Source organism: Orbicella faveolata, unplaced genomic scaffold (genome assembly GCF_042242905.1).
Source record: "Orbicella faveolata isolate gen_17 unplaced genomic scaffold, um_ofav_v1 contig_3, whole genome shotgun sequence".
Classification (NCBI taxonomy): Eukaryota; Metazoa; Cnidaria; class Anthozoa; order Scleractinia; family Merulinidae; genus Orbicella; species Orbicella faveolata.
In genome coordinates this window covers 3,386,007-3,404,668 of record NW_028301558.1, presented here as the reverse complement: position 1 = coordinate 3,404,668, position 18,662 = coordinate 3,386,007, and the positions used below count along the sequence as shown (strand labels likewise).

Sequence of the window (18,662 nt, the reverse complement as noted above, 5' to 3'; positions counted from 1 at the left end):
ACTAAGTGACCGAAGTCTTAAGCCTTCATTTCAAAAAGACACCTGTTTATTTTGACTGAAATTTTCCTAATTAATGGTCCGTCATTACTAACTTTAAAACCTTGAGAGAGCTGGATCGAGAATAAGATGGCGTCAAAGACCCACTAGTTTAAAAATGCAATGCGTGTGCACGCGCCTAAATTAATATGCAGCACGTGAGACTTTTAAACTCGTGTTTTGCATGTACAATAAGCTGCGTTTACACGCTGCAATTTTAAGCTAGTGAGTCTTTGACGTCATCTTATCCTCGATCCAACTCTCTGATCATGAGGTCCAATTGGTTAGTCTTGAATGTGAAATGGCGGACCATGAAATCCTAAACTTGCAATCAAAGAAAACAGCCTTTGAATAATTTAAAATTCGAAGGCCAAGATTTTACCCGTCAGGTGTCAAACAAACACGCTTTTAAAATCTGAAGGAAAAAGGGAAGTGATTTTTTTGATCATAGTAGCACTTTAAGACTTGCCATTATGCTTAATTTTATATATATGGTAATGAAAAAGTTACCATCTTTCCAACAATGAAAGATTAACAATAACAATAGCATTAATAAATAAAAAGCAACAGTAACAATAACAATGGGAGAACTACCTGTGCAGGTTCTCTGGTAATTGACCATTATCAAGTTCAATGCATTTCTTTCCATAAAGAATATTAAACGATATAAACAAGACATAAATTGCAAAAAAGTTTTGTTAAATTCTCTTTTTTGTGCAAAGAATGCACCAAATGAACTTTTAACCATTGTGGCGACATGAAAACGTTGCCTTGCTTTCATCAGCAAAACAGTAATCATAACATGTGCAGAGTGCCATAACCTGCCATATCTTTTGATGTTCCACGGTTCTGTCGTTTGTGTGAATGTCACTAAGTACCACCAAGTTCAATGGATTGTACAATTTTTTCGTCCACGAGAACTTGAAAAGAAAATATTTTTCAGCAGATTGTAAAGTCATTTGTAAAGCTGATTGTAAAGCAGTTGATACGAGCGAGCCCCAAGTCTGGATCGAAACTGGTGGAGCTCGGGCATTGTTTTAGTGTGACTATCTTGGCCGCTATTATTAATGTGTGCGTTGTATGTTGAAGAGCTCCAAAGGAAAAGCACAATAGTAAAGTAATGCTAGCTTATTACCGTAAATCCTCGGATTAGCGCCCGGGGCGGTTATTTCAAATTTACGAGAAGATGGTGGGCGCTTATTCGAGGCGGGCGCTTATTTAATTTTTCCCAAATCGTGGCCTGACATGATCATTTTTGAAATACTTCATCTGCGCGTAAACAACAACATAAGCTGTTTATCGACATAAAAAGCTGATCCTTAAGTTTAAATCGCGGCACCGTTAGTACTTAACGTGTTCTGAACTGATACAATGTACAAATCTAATACTACACGACGAAAATTTTACATCCTTTGTTGGCTCAGTACTCGTCCACAAAATGGGCGATGGTGGGGGGAGGGGGACGCTTATTCGAGGGGAGGCGCTTATTTCAAATTTTGGCCGATAGGAGGGGCGCTTATTCGAATTGGGCGCTTATTCGAGGGGGGCGCTAATTCGAGGATTTATGGTACATGAAATTTTTGCGACACGTTTATTTCGCGATTTTGAAGTGTGCATATTTCGCGGCACTTAAATTCCACGCCGATTTTGCGAAAATGTTGTATTTTGAATCACTTATAAACTAACGCACAATTTATTTCCCTGGCAATGTTACTTAAAGATGTTGAATTTTGTAAACTGACTTTATCAAAGGTATACAATAACGTCAAAATTAACAAACACGCAACGGTGGAACTATTTGTCAACACTAACATAATGTGAGTCACTTAATTTTCACGTCATGTTATGTTCGCGACACTTATTATTCGCGTCACTTTAATTTCGCTTTTTTTTTATTGCGAAATTCGCGAAATTAACATGTAGCGAAAATTTCATGTAATATGGTACGTCATTCTTGTTTTCTTTTGTGGCTTCAATTTTCGACGTTTTGGAGTTTTCTTTGAACTGGTTTTTCACTCTGATTGCATTCGACAAAAGAGGGAACGTAGTCCCAATGCAGACTGGAGTGAGATTTGTCTGGCCGGGCGAAAATTTTTTGTTACAATAACTGTCCAATTTGTCGCGCGCTGATTGGCTCATTTTTATCATCAATAAGAGTACAGACGGTTAAAATTTTAATTTATGCAAGCTTTCAAGTTCAACTTTCAGCTGTCAAACTGTCAACTTTTTAACCAATGAGATTTTATGGATTTTTTAAGTAGCCAATCAAAAAGCGAGAAAAGCTATTGACAATGTTCGCGTCATTTTGAATAAAATTCACTTATCTTTGTTTACGGCAAGTTTACGGCGTCTTTTCCCCTCATTTATTCCCAGCATTTGACCATTTTGGGGTCTTGTTATTGTCAAAAACAAATTGACGCCAGTTTTTTTTATGCGTCTGTCCTCTTATTGGTGATAAATTTCGTCATAACATTGTCAAAGTTTACTGCCGAACCACTTTGACAATGTTATAACGCAATTTATCATCAATAAGAGGACAGACGCTTAAAAAACTGACGTCAATTTGTTAAACATCATCGGAAAGCATGTGTATACGAGACGATTTACTTTTTCGATCGTTGGCGATCGCACGTTTGTATTAGTTTTGATTCTGGAGCGCGCGTGGCTTGTTTGGTCAGGATGCGAGATGACGTGCTTTTGGTACATAACTGGGACAACAATGATATATTCTGTCCACGAACAGGACTTTGGGGACCGATCGTTTATTACGTCCCAGGGGACTCGATGGTTTTCAGAAAAGCGAACCTCCCAAAATATTTTCAGATAAAAATTATACCCCCTTCCAAATTCCTATTTTTAAAATGTACCCCCCCCCCCCTCCTTCCGTTTCCTTTCGAAGCTTCTGTGCTAGGGTAAAAAACAAAGTGAAACACTTTACCCTTACAACAACTCAGAGAGATGTAATGGCAGTTGGTGTAGATGCAGGACGCAGAATATATCTTTCGGAACTACGAAAAGAAACATATAGAGCACATTTCAGGGTACCTTGAAAGAGCGGCAGATAAACGAGATTTTGCAAAAATGTCAGAGGCAGGGTCCGTACGGTTCCGCAAATGATCCCGGCTCGCAAATGATCCCCATACCACAAATGATCCTCAAATTGTACCGCAAATGATCCAAGGACCGGAAATGATCCCCAGACTGTACCATAAATGATCCCGGACCGGAAATGGTCGCCTCGCCATAAAATTTGGAAATGTGAGGACTCAGGAATTTGAACAGTGGATTTTAAATTTATGTAATCGCCTTTTTTATGACTGTGAAACTCAGAAAACAGTGAACATTTGGATTTGATTCCAAAAGGTTAATTTGGTACTGAACCAATCACTATAAAGTTGAGGACACGCGAGAAAACCTCAAAACCACAACTAGTAGGCCACGTTCGATACTGATCAATATTCTAACATCGATCCGAGGCTTTAAGGTCCGGTAATACGGGCAACATTTTCCTTCAACTTGTCTCGCAACATTGTTGCATTGCAAGTTGAAACACATTGTTGCGCGTATTACCACGTTTGTGACCAACTTGTCTCGCAGCAAAATACAGTGTTGTAAGTCTGCAGAATTTTACAGGTATAATTGCTTAATCGTGTGTAAATAAAGATGGCGCCTTCTTTAATATAATTTAGCATTTCGACGAAGTTCCACTTCGACTTCTGGCCGTCATTTTCTCCTTAATTTTCCGTGCCAGCGAGGTTCTCTCAGTATGAAACTCAGTGTCGTTTCAGGTAGCTAGGCGAACAGTTGTATTTTTGCGACAGTTCTTCCGAGCCTTTTGCCTTTTTTCCTGCTTGTTTTGAAGGGACAAACGAGGTGTCCCAAAGACTATGATAGCCTTCGAGGTCTTTGTAAAGGACAAAGTTATGACTTTCCGAGAGTTACTGGTCTACTTCTAATTCAGGCTCGCCTTCACCGTCCGCCTTGTTTTTTATTATTATTATTATTATTATTTGCCGCGCTTCGCGGCATTTACAGCCAATCACAAGCGTTGAATTCAAATTTGTTGCGAGACAAGTTGTAGCTTCAGTGGTAATACGAGCAGCAAAATTAAAATTTGTTCCAGAAAGTAGAACTCAAGTCTACTTTTCGCAACATGTTGCCTCAACTTGCAACACTGTATTTTGCTGCGAGACAAGTTGGTCACAAATGATAGGAGGGGGTAGGCTTCTAGAGAAACTATGGTGCTGCGTCGGTGGGGAGTATCACAAGATAATTTGGTTTTATCAACTGGGTTGATAATGTGAATTGGCCACCGTAAAGAGATTCGAAAGCTGACGTTTCGAGCGCTAGCCCTTCGGATTCGCTCCAGTTGATAAAACCAACTTATCTTTAAAAATTATATCCAACGTTACGAAATCCTGAGTTTGAAGTTTGTAGTTTAGCTGGATCCTTCCCTGAATGACTTTATTGGGTCCGGGCCTGAGATGTATCATAACTCAGGATGTTCACTATATCCTCAAATTTGGAGACAACTGCGAATTCCCAAGTGGATTGACTACATTTTTACTACGGTAACTAGCACGAAGGAATGTTAGAGACTTTCGTAAGGACGCAAGTAGATGTAGTGTACAGGGAAATGTCCTAAGCGGTTAATTAGATGACAGAGTCATCTTCGAAGATTCATGTTTCTTTTTGCAGAGCGTTCCCTAAACGAAAAATTTATGCAGTCGACACATGTCAATTTAGTATTTTGCGAAGTGAGAGAAACGTTTTTTATTGCTGCTTTTATGCCTGAGGTGCTTGTCTTTTCTTCATCTAGGATAATTAAGAAAATATGTATCTATCCATAGACTTTTCATGGAGTCCACGCCATTCCTAATTTTTGCGGTGGAATCAGTTCCTGTCCCGGGATCGTTTGCGGTACAATTTGGGGATCATTCGCGGTACGGGGATCATTTGCGGGCCGGGATCATTTGCGGGGCCGTACAGGTTCCACATTGCATCAAAAACGGGACTGGGGCGGTGATTGCTGATCATCTGATACAGTGCGCTCATTAACCCGGGCAATATTTGTTCCCTACTCGAGAAAATGTTTCTGTCTCAATACCTACTCTCGCTTCAAGAACTGCTAGCGAGAAATGTTCCTTTATTACTGGATGCAGTTATAAAACATCTAAGACTGCCGTTGTTGTGTCATAAAATTTGACCCCTCTCACTTTTCTTACCGTGGAGGCGCGGTGGCCTCATGGTTAGTGCGCTCGTACCCGGTTCGAGCGGTCTGGGTTCGATTTCTGGCTGGGGACACTGTGTTGCGTTCTTTTGTTTCTCACAGTGCCTCTCTCTACCCAGGAGTGACCTGCGATGGACTAGCATCCCGTCCAGGGGGAGTAGAAATACTCCTAGCCGCTTCATGCTACAGAAACTGGGGTAAGCTCCGGCAGCTATGAGCCAGTGGGCTCCAAGGCTTCACTTTTTTCACGTTTCGTACTAGTGGAAAATACCTCATCCCCCCCCCCCCCCCAAAGGGGCTTGTTTTAAGATTGTAACCCCCCTCCAAAACCACCGGCCCTCCTTGGGACCTAATAAACGATCGGTCCCTTGAATCGCCTTGGCTTTGGCATGTTAACCGATGGAACAGCTATATTTCATTGGCTATATTTTGATTACGTTTGTTGACTTTAATTAATTAGTTCCAGTGGCCACAAAGAGTTCAGTATCCAACGAGGGTCAAAATTGTATCGATGGAAGAGTAGATTTACTTTGAAGCCAAGATCTATAAGAGTAAGCCAGAACTAAGGAACAGCAATGTAAATGCTGACAATCTTTATTCATCAGCGGAAATTTTCCAATCAGTTGCCTGCCGAGTCGCACGGAGTTTGTTTGCGATACATAAACCACGGATAAACTGGCACTCGAGTGCAAATGTTAACTACTATTTGTGCTTCCAGCTTAGAATACTAGATGTAACACAAGTATATTTTTAAAAATTAGCATTTATGCTTTTAAAAACATTACCAGTAAAAGCGAAAATGAGTTGGCTAGCATGAATTTTGAAGGAAAGTGTTCTATTAAACTTGTGACTTTCCGAAACTCACAGGGTTGCCACGGTCAGGGAAAAGTCAGGGAAAATTAGATTTTATTCAAGGCCAGGGAAAGGTCAGGGAGTTTTGTATCAGGTCAGGGAGTTTCTAAATCCCTGGCAAGGTCAGATCAGTGAAAATAATTTTATCTTCAGGTTGCCGCAAATTATTTTATTAGATGTTTTTGTGTAGACAAGGCAATTTTGTTTTAAAATTATCTGAGCCATTATTATTTTTGTTGATTCATGGCCAGAATAGTCATCCTGCAGGGTTAGTGAAAATTGATTTACAGTCAATGAAAAGTCAGGGAAAAGTCAGGAATTTCTTTTGTTCCGGTGTGTGGCAACCCTGAACTGGAGCCGTCACGCAACGTGTCATCAAAGGTCATCAAATCGTAACTTCCCAACATAATAAAGCAAGGAAATTAAATAATCCACAGAAAAATAGTGGACTTTGTCATTATGTTATATCTTGTCTGTAAAACTTCAGCTGTTCACAAAGATAATGACGTAAGCAACAGACAGCTATTTTATAAGTGATTTCACAGGCGTAGAACGCACTCATAACAAATGATCTTTGATTGCTACTAGTGCTTAGTAATTATTCCTTACCTTAGTGAGTTTTCCCGCCAGGAAACCACAGCAGTTTTAACAAAACACAGAGCGACAGCACCGAGCCATGTTCCACGTGACAGTAACGTATTAAACCTAGCCTTGGCCGGGAGATTGTGGGGGTGGAGGGGGGAGGGGTAGGGGAAGGGTAGCAATGGACGCGCATGGTGAGATTTTACGGGCGAGTCACCTTGAAACTGTCTGTGTACGTAAAGATTTGGTATATCTTTGATTGGATCAATGAAATACCTCACTACAGAAGCGGAACGTCTGCGTCACCAACTTGCACACGAACTGAATACCTTTTCACTTTTATTATTTATTTAATTTATTTATAGAAAACACGATCAGTAAAATAATTCTTAGAGCAAAGTAAATACCAGATAAAAATACAATTACAGCACATTGACGACCACAATAGATAAACAAATAAATGCTAGGCGTTACTGATATAGAAATTTTAAAAACATGGGAACATTGACCCAAACTGTAGGTAAATTAATTTGTCCTATTGCATATTGAGACGTTGGTGGGGACAAAATCTTTTGATATAGGGCATTTCCGTGTGTCGTTAATTAAAGAGCTTGATAGTTATGTTTTTTATTTTGATGTATTTTTTATTTTTTCGAAGTTTTGTCGTAAACAGCAAGAAGTGTAAAAATTGTTCATTCAAGTTACATTTGTAAACGAAGCAGTTTACCATCAGCAAAGCCAAGCTTAGGGGATGCTAGTGTTTGAGTGACTTTGTAGGTCCGCATACAAAAGAGTTCAGTCTGGTAACTCAATGTTTTCACTCTGGTGACTTGCGACCCCCAGTCAAAGAATTCCTTCCAAAAAAAGCTACCAGGGAGTAGAGATTTGTTTGTCCGCTTTTTCATCCGATTAGTGAGTCAATCCAGCTCGCTAGGTGTGTTAAATCAAACCCTTAGCTTATTCTTAGATAACGTTAATCGAGCTTCGACGAACGGAATTTAATCAAAGGATACATTAATCCCGTGGTTGAGGACGATTTAATCGTGGGTTAGCGCTAATCGGCTTTTGAACAACTAAGGGCCAGGGGGCGTATGTAATCGATGAGTAATTTTTATTCTTTTAAAGTAGCTAGCGGTTGCTGCGCATATCTGAGTTCAAGTTTTGGCACTGAAATCGATGGCAGCAAAGACTGATGACGGCTTGGTTATCAACAACTGTTTTTACAACAATTGTGAAATTTCTCCAACCGCACGCTAATTAGGCTCGATTTCCAGCCGTTTTGTGAGCCTGCGTTCCTTTACCCCGTACCACGTTGGAATGAGGATCACTTTGATCACAACCAAACACCCAAAACAGCTGGAAATCGAGCTTACACGCTAATAGGTTAAATTTTCGTCGTCAATGAGGGATTGATGAAGCCATCACGCACCGAGAGCTTGAAAATTTTGTTCAACTGTTTACAACGCGTTCAGGCAGTTGGCGGTTCACGATTCAAGCGACAAATTTCAACAAGAGGACAGACGCAAAAAGGCTGGCGTCAATTTGTTAACTTACACCTGACCAGAGAAACCTAAATGTCGACAGGAAAACGACGACAGAGATCCCTCATTGTTTGTTTGTCTAATTTCAGTAATGTTCCTACGTCATCAGTATTGACGTTTTCTCGAACGACAGATTCTACCGCGAAAAAGTCGAAGGAATGCGGGACGATAGATTCTTATTTTCACTTTATTTTTTAAATTTTTTTTTAGTTTTGAAGTCATGTTACAAGAATTACTAGTGAGACAATCTCAGATAGTGCAGAGTGTAATTTACGGCTCTGATGCAGTAGTCACACAGGTCCTCACCCCTGCCGTTCTCTCCTCTGGTAGTCAACGAGGCCTTTTCCCCTTTGCAGAATATGAGCGGACAAAAACTTGATAAGACAATCCTAGCAGCGTGTGTGTTTCATCTTTGTGTTTTGCTCAAAAATAACTTACAATGGCCGTTTGTCGAAACGGTTTTAAATTTATTGTGGTATTTTATCTTGAGTTTCGTTCATTTTAAATTCAATAATATGTAGAAGTAGCAAATGTGACAATTTTACTTTTCACGCCAACGTTTGTAATTTGATACTTTTGTTTTCCTCGCCAATGTATGCAACAAGATACCTTTGTTTCCACGAAAATATAAGAAAGATGTGTATTTATTTTAACTCACTGCTGGAGATAAATGGAATATAAAAGTTAAATATCTGCTGGAAAGTCGAAGAGGAACGATTTTGTTTTATTCAAAACGTAATCAAAACGTAAACCTATGAACAAGAACTAACCTAATTATCAAACAGTCACTTTGAATCACGGAATAGTGCGTTCTACTTCTTTTGCCGACCGAGTTGGTGTAAACAATAAAACCACATCAAACTATATAGCAAATACACAATGCTATCGAGTAATACAACTGAGGTGCGTTTCAACGAGAAGTATTGAGGGTAGAGATCTTTACTTGACCGAAATTATATCCCACATCGGCGAGCGAGTCACCTCGTCATCGACTGATGAAATTAATTGGAGGCTTCAGTAAGTCTATTTCTGTAAAATTGTACATATGCGAGTCATAATAAAAGTTGTTGTTGTTGTTGTTAGTCTGCGGCAATAATAACGAAGTCTTTTTTTTGTCACAAATGTACCAGTTTTTCATGTAACTAACGCGGGAAAGTTTCGGCTGAAAATGAACTTTGGGCTCTCTTTCATAGCAGAGGAAACAAACAAGCTGCTAAGGAGAAGCAATGTGTTCCCATTCTCTATTTCAACCCTGGCAAACACACAATAGTCATAGATTAAAACAGCAGACGACATTTCTTGAATCGAGCTAGGGAAGATTCAAGAAGATACGCAGTCACAGTAGCGTTCTTTGCACTAACAAAGAGGAACTGACGTTACCTGAAATATAACTGCTATCCCCAGCCAAAACAAGATTGTGATATCACTCATTACAAAAAATAAAAGAAGCGTGCATCTGAACTCGAGAACGGAATTTATCACACTAGCAATGCTTGAACGCATGCGTCTTACATGATATGTTCTACCACAAGGGAAAGCACTCAACGTTCGTGGGTAGTCCCGTATGAAATGTATCTTTCACCTAACATTTAGTCGACTTTGACACTAACTAATCTGCGCATGCATTTGAAGCAAATTGTTTTTGTTTTTAAGAGAATGGCACCACAAGGATAGCATGAGATTTGCAAAACCATATATATATTTTTGTCGTGTTTTTAGTGAAAGTAAGGTATGTGAAACACGTTTTGCGGAATGCGCTCGGGTACCTACCTCACCCAGTCCCCCTCCCCGCAAGGCTAATTGATTAATTGAAATTAATTAATTAAACCAACATTAAAGTTTACACCTTATTGTATTAGCGATTTATTACGTTATTGCCTTAAGGCTGGTTCACACTTGTGAGATAAGCACAAGTATAAGCACAAGCATAAGCAGAAGAAAACGCTAATGTGCACTGAGGTGAAATAAGCACAAGCATAAGCACAAGAAAAAAGAAACATTTTCCTTTTTCTTGTGCTTGCGCTTATGCTTATTACGCTTATTTCACTAGTGGAAACTGGTGTGAAATAAGCACAAGCACGAGCGCAAGAATTCAACCAATCAGAATAACACTCATTCTTCACTTTCATCTACAACCGCAGTTCAAATATGAATTATTTCATATATACTTCACATCATTTCACTCCTCAAGGGAAGATATGAACGCAATTAATTGACCTCGCTCCCAATGTATGGCTTCATAGCTCAGTTGGTAGAGCATCGCACCGGTATCGCGGAGGTCACGGGTTCGAATCCCGTTGACACCCTGATTTTTTTCAGGCTTCTTCTTTCCAATTGTTTAAATTGGAAAATTTACTGTGATGATCATTCTTCACTTACAACTCTCCATTCTCGTTCATGGTGCCGAGACCTTCTTTCCCTATGATGATCCCTCTGGTACTGTTGTCATTCCCACTTTGGCATTAAAGTCACCAAGCACAATCGTAATGTCTCTATTTGGGGTTCTCTCTAGCACACTCTGTAATTGTTTGTAGAGCTCTTCTTTCATCTCTTGATCTGCAGTGTTTGTTGGCGCATAGCACTGGGTAATTGACACTTTCTGGAACTTTGACTGACAGGCTCTTAAAATTCTTTCATTTATTGACTCCCATTCCGTGTTGGCTTTCTTGGTCAGTATTATGCCCACTCCATTTCTGTGGTCGTAGCCCTCATTGGATGGTCCTGAGTACAGCAACACATGTCCTGATGCCAGAGTGGCTTTTCCAGGTGCAGTCCATCGAACCTCACTCAGTCCTAAAATTTCAACTCTATACTTGTCCACCTCCCTTGCCACCTGTGCAGACTTTCAGGTCTCATATAAAGTTCTCACATTCCATGTTCCTATCCTTGAGACGGTCTTGGGGAAGAGAAGATTCTGCATAGTAGTTTCCTTGCGGGTTTGGCTGCGCTGCTTCATACGGTCTCCCTCGGATCGCTTCCTTTGGTCATTCAATGTAATTCGTTCAGTCTTTGTAGTCGTGGTTTCCCTAACGAGCGTGTTTTTTACGGGCTGGGGTTGCTAGCCCAACGTCCAACCCTCCTCCTTTCTCACCCGGGCTTGGGACCGGCCATGGCGGAGTTAAACAACTTATGTGCTTCAGCATAATTTAAGATGGCCGACCTGAGCGTCCCCCCAGATAATCCCATAAGCGCTTGTGGTGCGACTTCGTTCTCAGGCTATCACTCTTTCCAAAGTGAGCTCAAAGGTGCCTCATCGGCATGATCCAGCAAGCATATAAATATGTTAGGTCGAGTTCGCGGTCTCATTTAATGTTTTTCGAGCTGAAAATCACCAACATATTGAAATCAAATGGGTGGAGACTGGAAAAAAGTGAGTTCCCATGGGGAAAAAATATTTTATAGCTGTAGATGTGTTGCATGTAGAACTATTAGCCTACCAAGTTTCAATGGTCTGTGCTGCAAATTGACCGAGATAGCTTTATTTATATACTTGATATAATATTGTGTTGAGTGTAATATTAATGACATTATTTATGCGTCTGTCCTCCAATTGATCAAAAGAACCGATCAGAATGCGAGAATAATTCGACATTACAAAATCACTTCTATCACTTCGATCACAAACGAACACCCAAAACGGCTGGAAATCGAGCCTACACACTAATAGGCTAATAGGCCATATTCGTTTTCTCGGTATAAAACTGAACTGGCTGGAAACTGAGGCTAATGTCTCTGTTTCGACACTCTCACGAGTAGCTATTAGAAGAGAAAAACACATTGTTAAACAGGTTGAAAAGTGCCTTAAGAGAACGGCCCCAAGTTATTTTTCCAAATATTTTTAACTTAAAAGACTAATAAGACCATGATTATGACATTAGGAATAAGAACAAATTAGTTATTGATAGGGTTAAATTAGAATCGACTAAAAGAGCGTTTTTCTATAAAGGGCAGACATTTTTAATAATTGTATATGAATCTAGTTCCAGTATTTTTATCTCTTTTTGCATGTATATTTTTGATTTCTTATATAGCTTTTTAGATTTTTGCATATTTTATATTTTATTTTATTAATTATTCATTTATTTATTTTACGCGGGACCCATGATGATAGCAGTTTTTATCACTGAAATGGTCATCCTGCATAAATATGTTTATCTAATATTATTAAATTCTCAACCTCGGATAATGCAATTCTAGCTTTCTGATTGGTTCACTGGATCTCGGTTTACAGCCATTATACCTGCGTTTGACCTTATATGGAAATGAATGCGGTAAATGTCGCTGGGCATAAACCTTTTCGGGAGAAGCCAAGTTTCGTAGACAAAAAAAATGGATGAAAAAAAAGCATACTCGGTGAGCTATCTACATAAGAAATACAGGAAATTATGGACAATGCCGTCCTAGTAAAAGTAAAAATAGCCACAAAGTTCGAGATTAGATTATTTAACGGTACGCATACGTTGAGTTTCCTTTAAAGGTTGCAAAATTAAAGTATGACCGTCGAGATTTTACGCATTCATGAAGATTATGTAACAAAAACAATGGTTATCTTAACAGAATGGCTTGGTAGTCCTGGTGGAACCAAATTTCGAAACCGATATAAGAAATGTCAAAGGAGGAACTGAATGTTTGTTTGAAGTCTTTTTACACGTCTGCTAGGAAGAAAGATGGCACGTATTGCGAAATCCATTAGAGCCGCCATTGATCATTTCCTTCGCACGCCGCCGCACAACAACCCGTTTTCCATTATCTCTGACCAGGCAAGTAAATTATCAGAACATTTGTGAAAGGCCTCAGGAAAACAGGCATCATTGCCGGCGTAGTCCATAAGAAACCAATTTCCAATGAGCAAATGAGGAAACTGTTCGACTTAAGCGAGCTCGGATCGGCCGAGAGCAAAAATTCCGCACAGCTACAGAGGACGACCCGAGTTTTATCTCGATCTCTTTTTTGGCCAACGAGGACGGGAGAATGAACGACACCTAGCGCCAGCAATTCTGTCCTTGCGAAAAACACCTCAAAGAGTTGAGTGTTTTGAGCTGAACCGAAGTAAGCCCGGTTCTTTACCAGCCACGAAAAACCATCAGGGGTGGCCTCGGAGATTCTGAAGCTCGAAGATGAATCTGCCGCTAAGATAGGTTCTGTCCTTGACTCTGAATCTGGCCAACAACATACAGCTCGAAATGCCAAGGCTTTCAAAGCAAGGGAATCCTGAAAGCAGTCTTGTCGAGAATACATGTAATTTTGGCACAACGTCTCTATCACATGGCGATCAAAGTTTTCCGAAGCATTATTACAACAGCAATGTGCAATTGCACAATTATTCGGCTCCTCTCCACGACTCGAACTTGATCGCTCTTCACACTTTCTGACCAAGGTTATATCTCCTTAATTTGATAGACGTTCCTTGAATTCTACTTGATTGTAATTTCATTGAGCAAATTCGCTTGCTTCGCTTTCAAATTTTTCATTCAACTAATTTACGGCGCACATGTCATGTGATTTCCCACTTGTTGTTGTTTTTGCCACATCGACTTCCGGTCGCTTTGTTAAATTTAAAATCCAATTACATTAAGGTATAATTTCCAAGTATACAAACGCTCCGAATTTAATAAAACAATTATTCCATTCGCGCTTGTTGGATATGAGATTGGTTATAGCCAACGAGGCCCGTAGGGCCTCGTTGGGTATTTACCATCTCATATCCAACGCGCATTCATGGAATAATTGTTAATTATTATTTTTAATTGGGGGGAGTCTTTACAAATGCAAATGACATTGATCTCTTTTTAATGATATTCCCCCGCGTGAGCCTCCATTTCAAGCTAGTTCCAGTCCAATACGGAGAATACGAAAATGGTCTATTTTCATCGACAATGAGACTACAGACGTCACACTGATGGCGCCATCATGCACTGGGAGCTTGGAAATTTTCTTAGTTTTTTTACGTTTTCAGTCTTGTAAGTTCACGATTCAAGTGACAGATTTCACCTTAACAGAAGTTCTTTAAAGAAAATCATCAAAATCGTTTAAGATGACTTTTAGTTGCGACAAGAGATTATGTCTCTCTTGGTTGCGATTATTGGATTCAGTTTTAAAGTCAAAAAACGTATTGATCAAAGTTTGACGTGGAACTGGATGAATGGACCGAATCGAATTTTTTCTGTCGTGTTCAAATTATTAAGAAGGTTTTCAAGAATTTTCGAATGGAATGAACTTTAGTTACAGAATTCCGGTTTCTGTATTTTAGTTTTGTGTTGGACGTGCGTAGTTTCATAACGTCATGAGTTTTGGTATACTTTTGACTAACGTATTTCGGTATCTCTTGGTCTCTTACCAGCGTTTTCTATCGTCGGCAGTCTCGTTCATTTAGGTATTGTAACTGAAACAAATCGACCCAGGTATTTGTGGGTCTCTTGTCTTATGACTTCTTAATGAGGACAAAATTCGTCATAGAAGTTTGTGGATCCACTCGGTACGACTCGTGGATCCACAGCTACTTTCACAATCATCAACAAGAGGACAGACGCATCAAAACCTAAGTGACGCCAATTTGTTAACTTCCACCTGACTAGGGAAACTTAGAAATTGGAAACAAAATTGCCTCGTTTGTTGTTGACAACTAAGTTGTTTTCTTGTCCAAAAGTAAATCTCTTTAGTCTTTCAAAATGTTTCCTCAATTTTTTACCGATAGCTTAAATGCTTCATAGTAGCTTTTTGACTATCGATCATTTTTTTTTTATTATCGCAATTAAATCGTAGTTATGGACAACTAACTCTCTAGTTTTTGAGGCCCTATAATTGATTACTTTTCAAGTTGCTGTCTAAAAAGTGACCCTCGAGCCAAAATCATGTTTCGAAACGAAAGTTTTCGAAAAGAGGTAAAATAATGTCGCTTCCGGAAAAAGTTAACAACACAAAGAAAAGGGTTCTTTGATTTCCTTGGTTGAGTAAAATTTGACAGATGGGAATTCAATCATTATTGCTTTATATTATTACAGAAAACTTAGTGGTATACCGAGTGGTAGCGAATTGATGAAAACGATATCCCACATGTGAGGATATCAATTTTATCCACACGTGTGATATCATTTTTTATATCAGTTTTGATCCTTTAACTTCACCTTAAGTTTTTGGTGTATGATCGAAACATCTTCGTATCTTCTTTGGAATTCTTCGGTCATCCTCCCAGGTTGTTCGAAAAGTGGATAACGTTATCCAAGTGATAAATCACTATCCAGTGAATAGCGTGGTTTGTTTTATTAACACTTATCCACTGGATAGCGAATTATCCGGTGGACAGCGTTATCCAGCCTTTAAACAACTGAGGCCTGATGGAAAAGGTTGCGACCCAAACTGGTATCTGGTCGTGCATGGGGAAAAAACAATAACCGAAAACAGCATTTAATTAAAGTAGTGGAGGTTTTCATTTATTGTATGCGGCGGTAGTGGATGGAGGTTTTCATTTATTGTATGCGGTGGTAGTGGATGGAGGTTTTCATTGCAAATATGCTGCGGTGTTTCCCTTTTAAGTGGTTTAAAGTGATCTCTTAATTTGAAATGAGCTAATACTGTTCTAAAATAATACAACGATTTGGGTCTATGACCAGGAAGCGGAAGGGACCAATTTTGTCATTCAGTCATCTCAATATCTTCAGGTATCATTTCAAAGATCAATGGAATCGTTTCAACTTATGGCAAGAATTTTCAATTGACATAATATCTGCTTTGCTAGGTGCTCGCGTAGTTCAACCTGATCCAGCCTGGAGAGCTGGAGGGACAACATTACAAGGCTACAGTACACAGCAGTTTATGACTGCTGAGCCAATCAAGGTGGATCCCACAAGGAAGGTTGAACTGGTGCTCAGACTTGTGGCGAGGTAATACGGAATAATAATACGCGTTTGTGTGCACAGAAATCTGGCTACTCTCCGCTAATATGACTAGCTACAGTTCTCTAATGAAGACGAATCGCCCTGCCCAGCATTTTCCACGAAAACTAGTTGTAGTAAGAATACTAGAAGAATAATTACCGGTACAAGCTGTTTGTCGTCTTATGTTTTCTGTTGTTGTTTTCAGAGAAGACGAGCACGACCTCGAGTTTCCCAAAGATGAGTGCAAACCGCTATCCACTTTGTGTCCCCCACCTGTCCCAGAGTAAAGAGAAACTTGGACAGAGCCTGAAATGCCAGTCGGTCAATGTGAATGTTAATCCTGTGCCTACAAGGAGCTATGAAAGATTTTTAGTTTTTTGCAGCTGCCAGTGAGTAAAGATGGTATTTATTGCAGGAGCGTTTTCTGGTCACTTTCAGAAAGAATGAATAAAACGGCTAGAAGTGCAGATTAGCTCAAAATAGATTACATTAATTACTTGCAAAAAATTTCGGACTATTTTAATTTCGGACAAAAAATTAAAAGCGTCCGGAAATAAAACCGTCCGAAACGTTTACAACACAGTATAAAACTTTTAAGTAGCTCCAAAGCTCGTATTTTTTTCCTGGTTTCCTTTATGGAACGAACTTTACTTGTGAAACTGCTTAAGATACGTAATACCTTGATGGAATTTGTGTTACTTTCTCGTCGGTGTACTCTAAAACCTTGAGGTAAAACCATTATATCATTTTCACTGATGTTGTTTCACTCAAATTCGTGTCTTATACCGGAAATTACTTGAGCAATGTTTCAGCAGTGTCCGAATTTTGCGAAATTTGTCTGAAATGAGATCAAAAGTGTCCGAAAATGAACTTTCCGAAGTAAAACGTCCGAAGTTTTTTCCAATTAATGTTTTCGTAGTTATCATTGGAATTAATTGATATTCCCATCAGTTGTGTAAGCAGGTAGTGTCACTGAAATTCAGACTGAAGTCGACTTGTTTTTTTGCTATTTTGCAATATTTAACTCAGAGACCAGTCATGTTAGACCAGCATTTTGTTAGTGATGGTGTCATATCTAAGGATAAGTCGTAGCACATGTAGAATTAAAGAGTTACGATATTGAAGCTAGTGAATAAACATCCTTTAATACAGTAGGTCTCCATTGTTTAGAATTGTTTGTGACAACTGAATTGAGGCTAATAGCCCTTCACGCTTCTCTCGAAATGGACATGCCATTGTATTGGACGTAAGGAGAACAAAACCTGATTCTGTTGACAAGGTACAAGAAAAAAGACGAGTATTTTAAGGTTACTCCAAACCTTTGCGGGTGTCCTCCAGAAACAAATTCGTACGCGCGCTGTTTTCAAGGAAACCCCTACAAACTATGTATCAATAGAAAGATTATGAAATGTAAAATTCAATAAAATTATATTCTGTTTTGCCGTTTGCTTTCCTAAGGCCGTAAAAGCCGCTAACGTCAAAACTACAGACTGAAATTCCAGTGAATTAATCGGGTATCAAATGCGATCGTTGATGCAAAATATCTGTGGAGTGTTGATCACAAAGCACCAGTCTCTTTCAGAGAGTGCCAGCATTTTCTTTTATTTCTATTGGTTATCTTTTTATAGATTTGTCAAGTTCCACTATCGAAAAATGCGCGTAATCGAGCTTAGGGATTCTCTCGAGAAACGAGTACGAGTTTTCGCATTCTAAAGATTTATAAACACGTCACGCCTTCCAAGAGGGATGTGTCAACTCAAAAAGCCGCCAGCCAATGAAATAACAGAACCCCTACCATTCACAGTACTAGTATGCAAACTGGAGGCGATAGTGTTACAGTCACGTTTTAGGCGCACACGGTTTAGACCGGTGGTCAACAATCATGGGCAAAACGGAAGGAAAGCGATGTACACAAAAACAAAAAGAACCCGAGGAACAATTGCCGAAGCGTGAAGCGTGCAGGCTAGGCCCTCTTAACAAGGAGGTAGGGTAATCCTAGCACTCCTTCAAGTCTTAAATTTTTTTTTTTTTTTTTTTTTTTTTTTTTTTTTCATGGACGTGTTTACAAGGCAGGTCGGGTTACCATTAGGCCTACCCTACCTGCCTTGTAAACGCACTGCTCGCATGCAAATGCTCGCAAAGACTATTCGATACCCCTAACACTGTACGCATCGGGTCCGAATTATTATTATAACCTAAGAGTAATTTTGAAAATTTTTGGTTCCTTAACTTGGCTGAAAAAGTACTCGTGGCTGATGTACAAAAAAGACTCCAATTGCGTGTTTTGTGAAATCTGTACGAAAGTTTAAACGTCTAACGGAATGAGCAAAGAGTCCGAGTGCAGAAATTTTCAAAATACTACGCTCTTTTGACATGCTGGTCGCCAAGAACACTAAATGGCGAACTATTTATCCACGAGGGTATGAGATTTTTTTATGGGTCTCGGACCCAAACTATTGGACCTGGGACTCGTAGTTTGCTGGCTGTGTGAGTACCAGGACTCGCTACAGTCTTTGTCTAGATGGATCGATGTTCCAGTTTGGCCCG

At 39.5% G+C, this 18,662-nt stretch overlaps 1 protein-coding gene across 1 annotated transcript in view; it reads left to right on the top strand.

Annotated features, from left to right (window-relative positions):
- LOC110039944 (uncharacterized) overlaps positions 1-17,266 on the top strand; it is a 57,122-nt gene extending 39,856 nt beyond the window's left edge. The window contains exons 13-14 of the mRNA XM_089298231.1: positions 15,977-16,121; positions 16,321-17,266. Coding sequence (XP_089154357.1) covers positions 15,977-16,121; positions 16,321-16,402 — 227 coding nt within the window. The 3' untranslated portion in view covers positions 16,403-17,266. The remainder of the gene's footprint in view (positions 1-15,976; positions 16,122-16,320) is intronic.
- Positions 17,267-18,662: the final 1,396 nt, after the last annotated feature.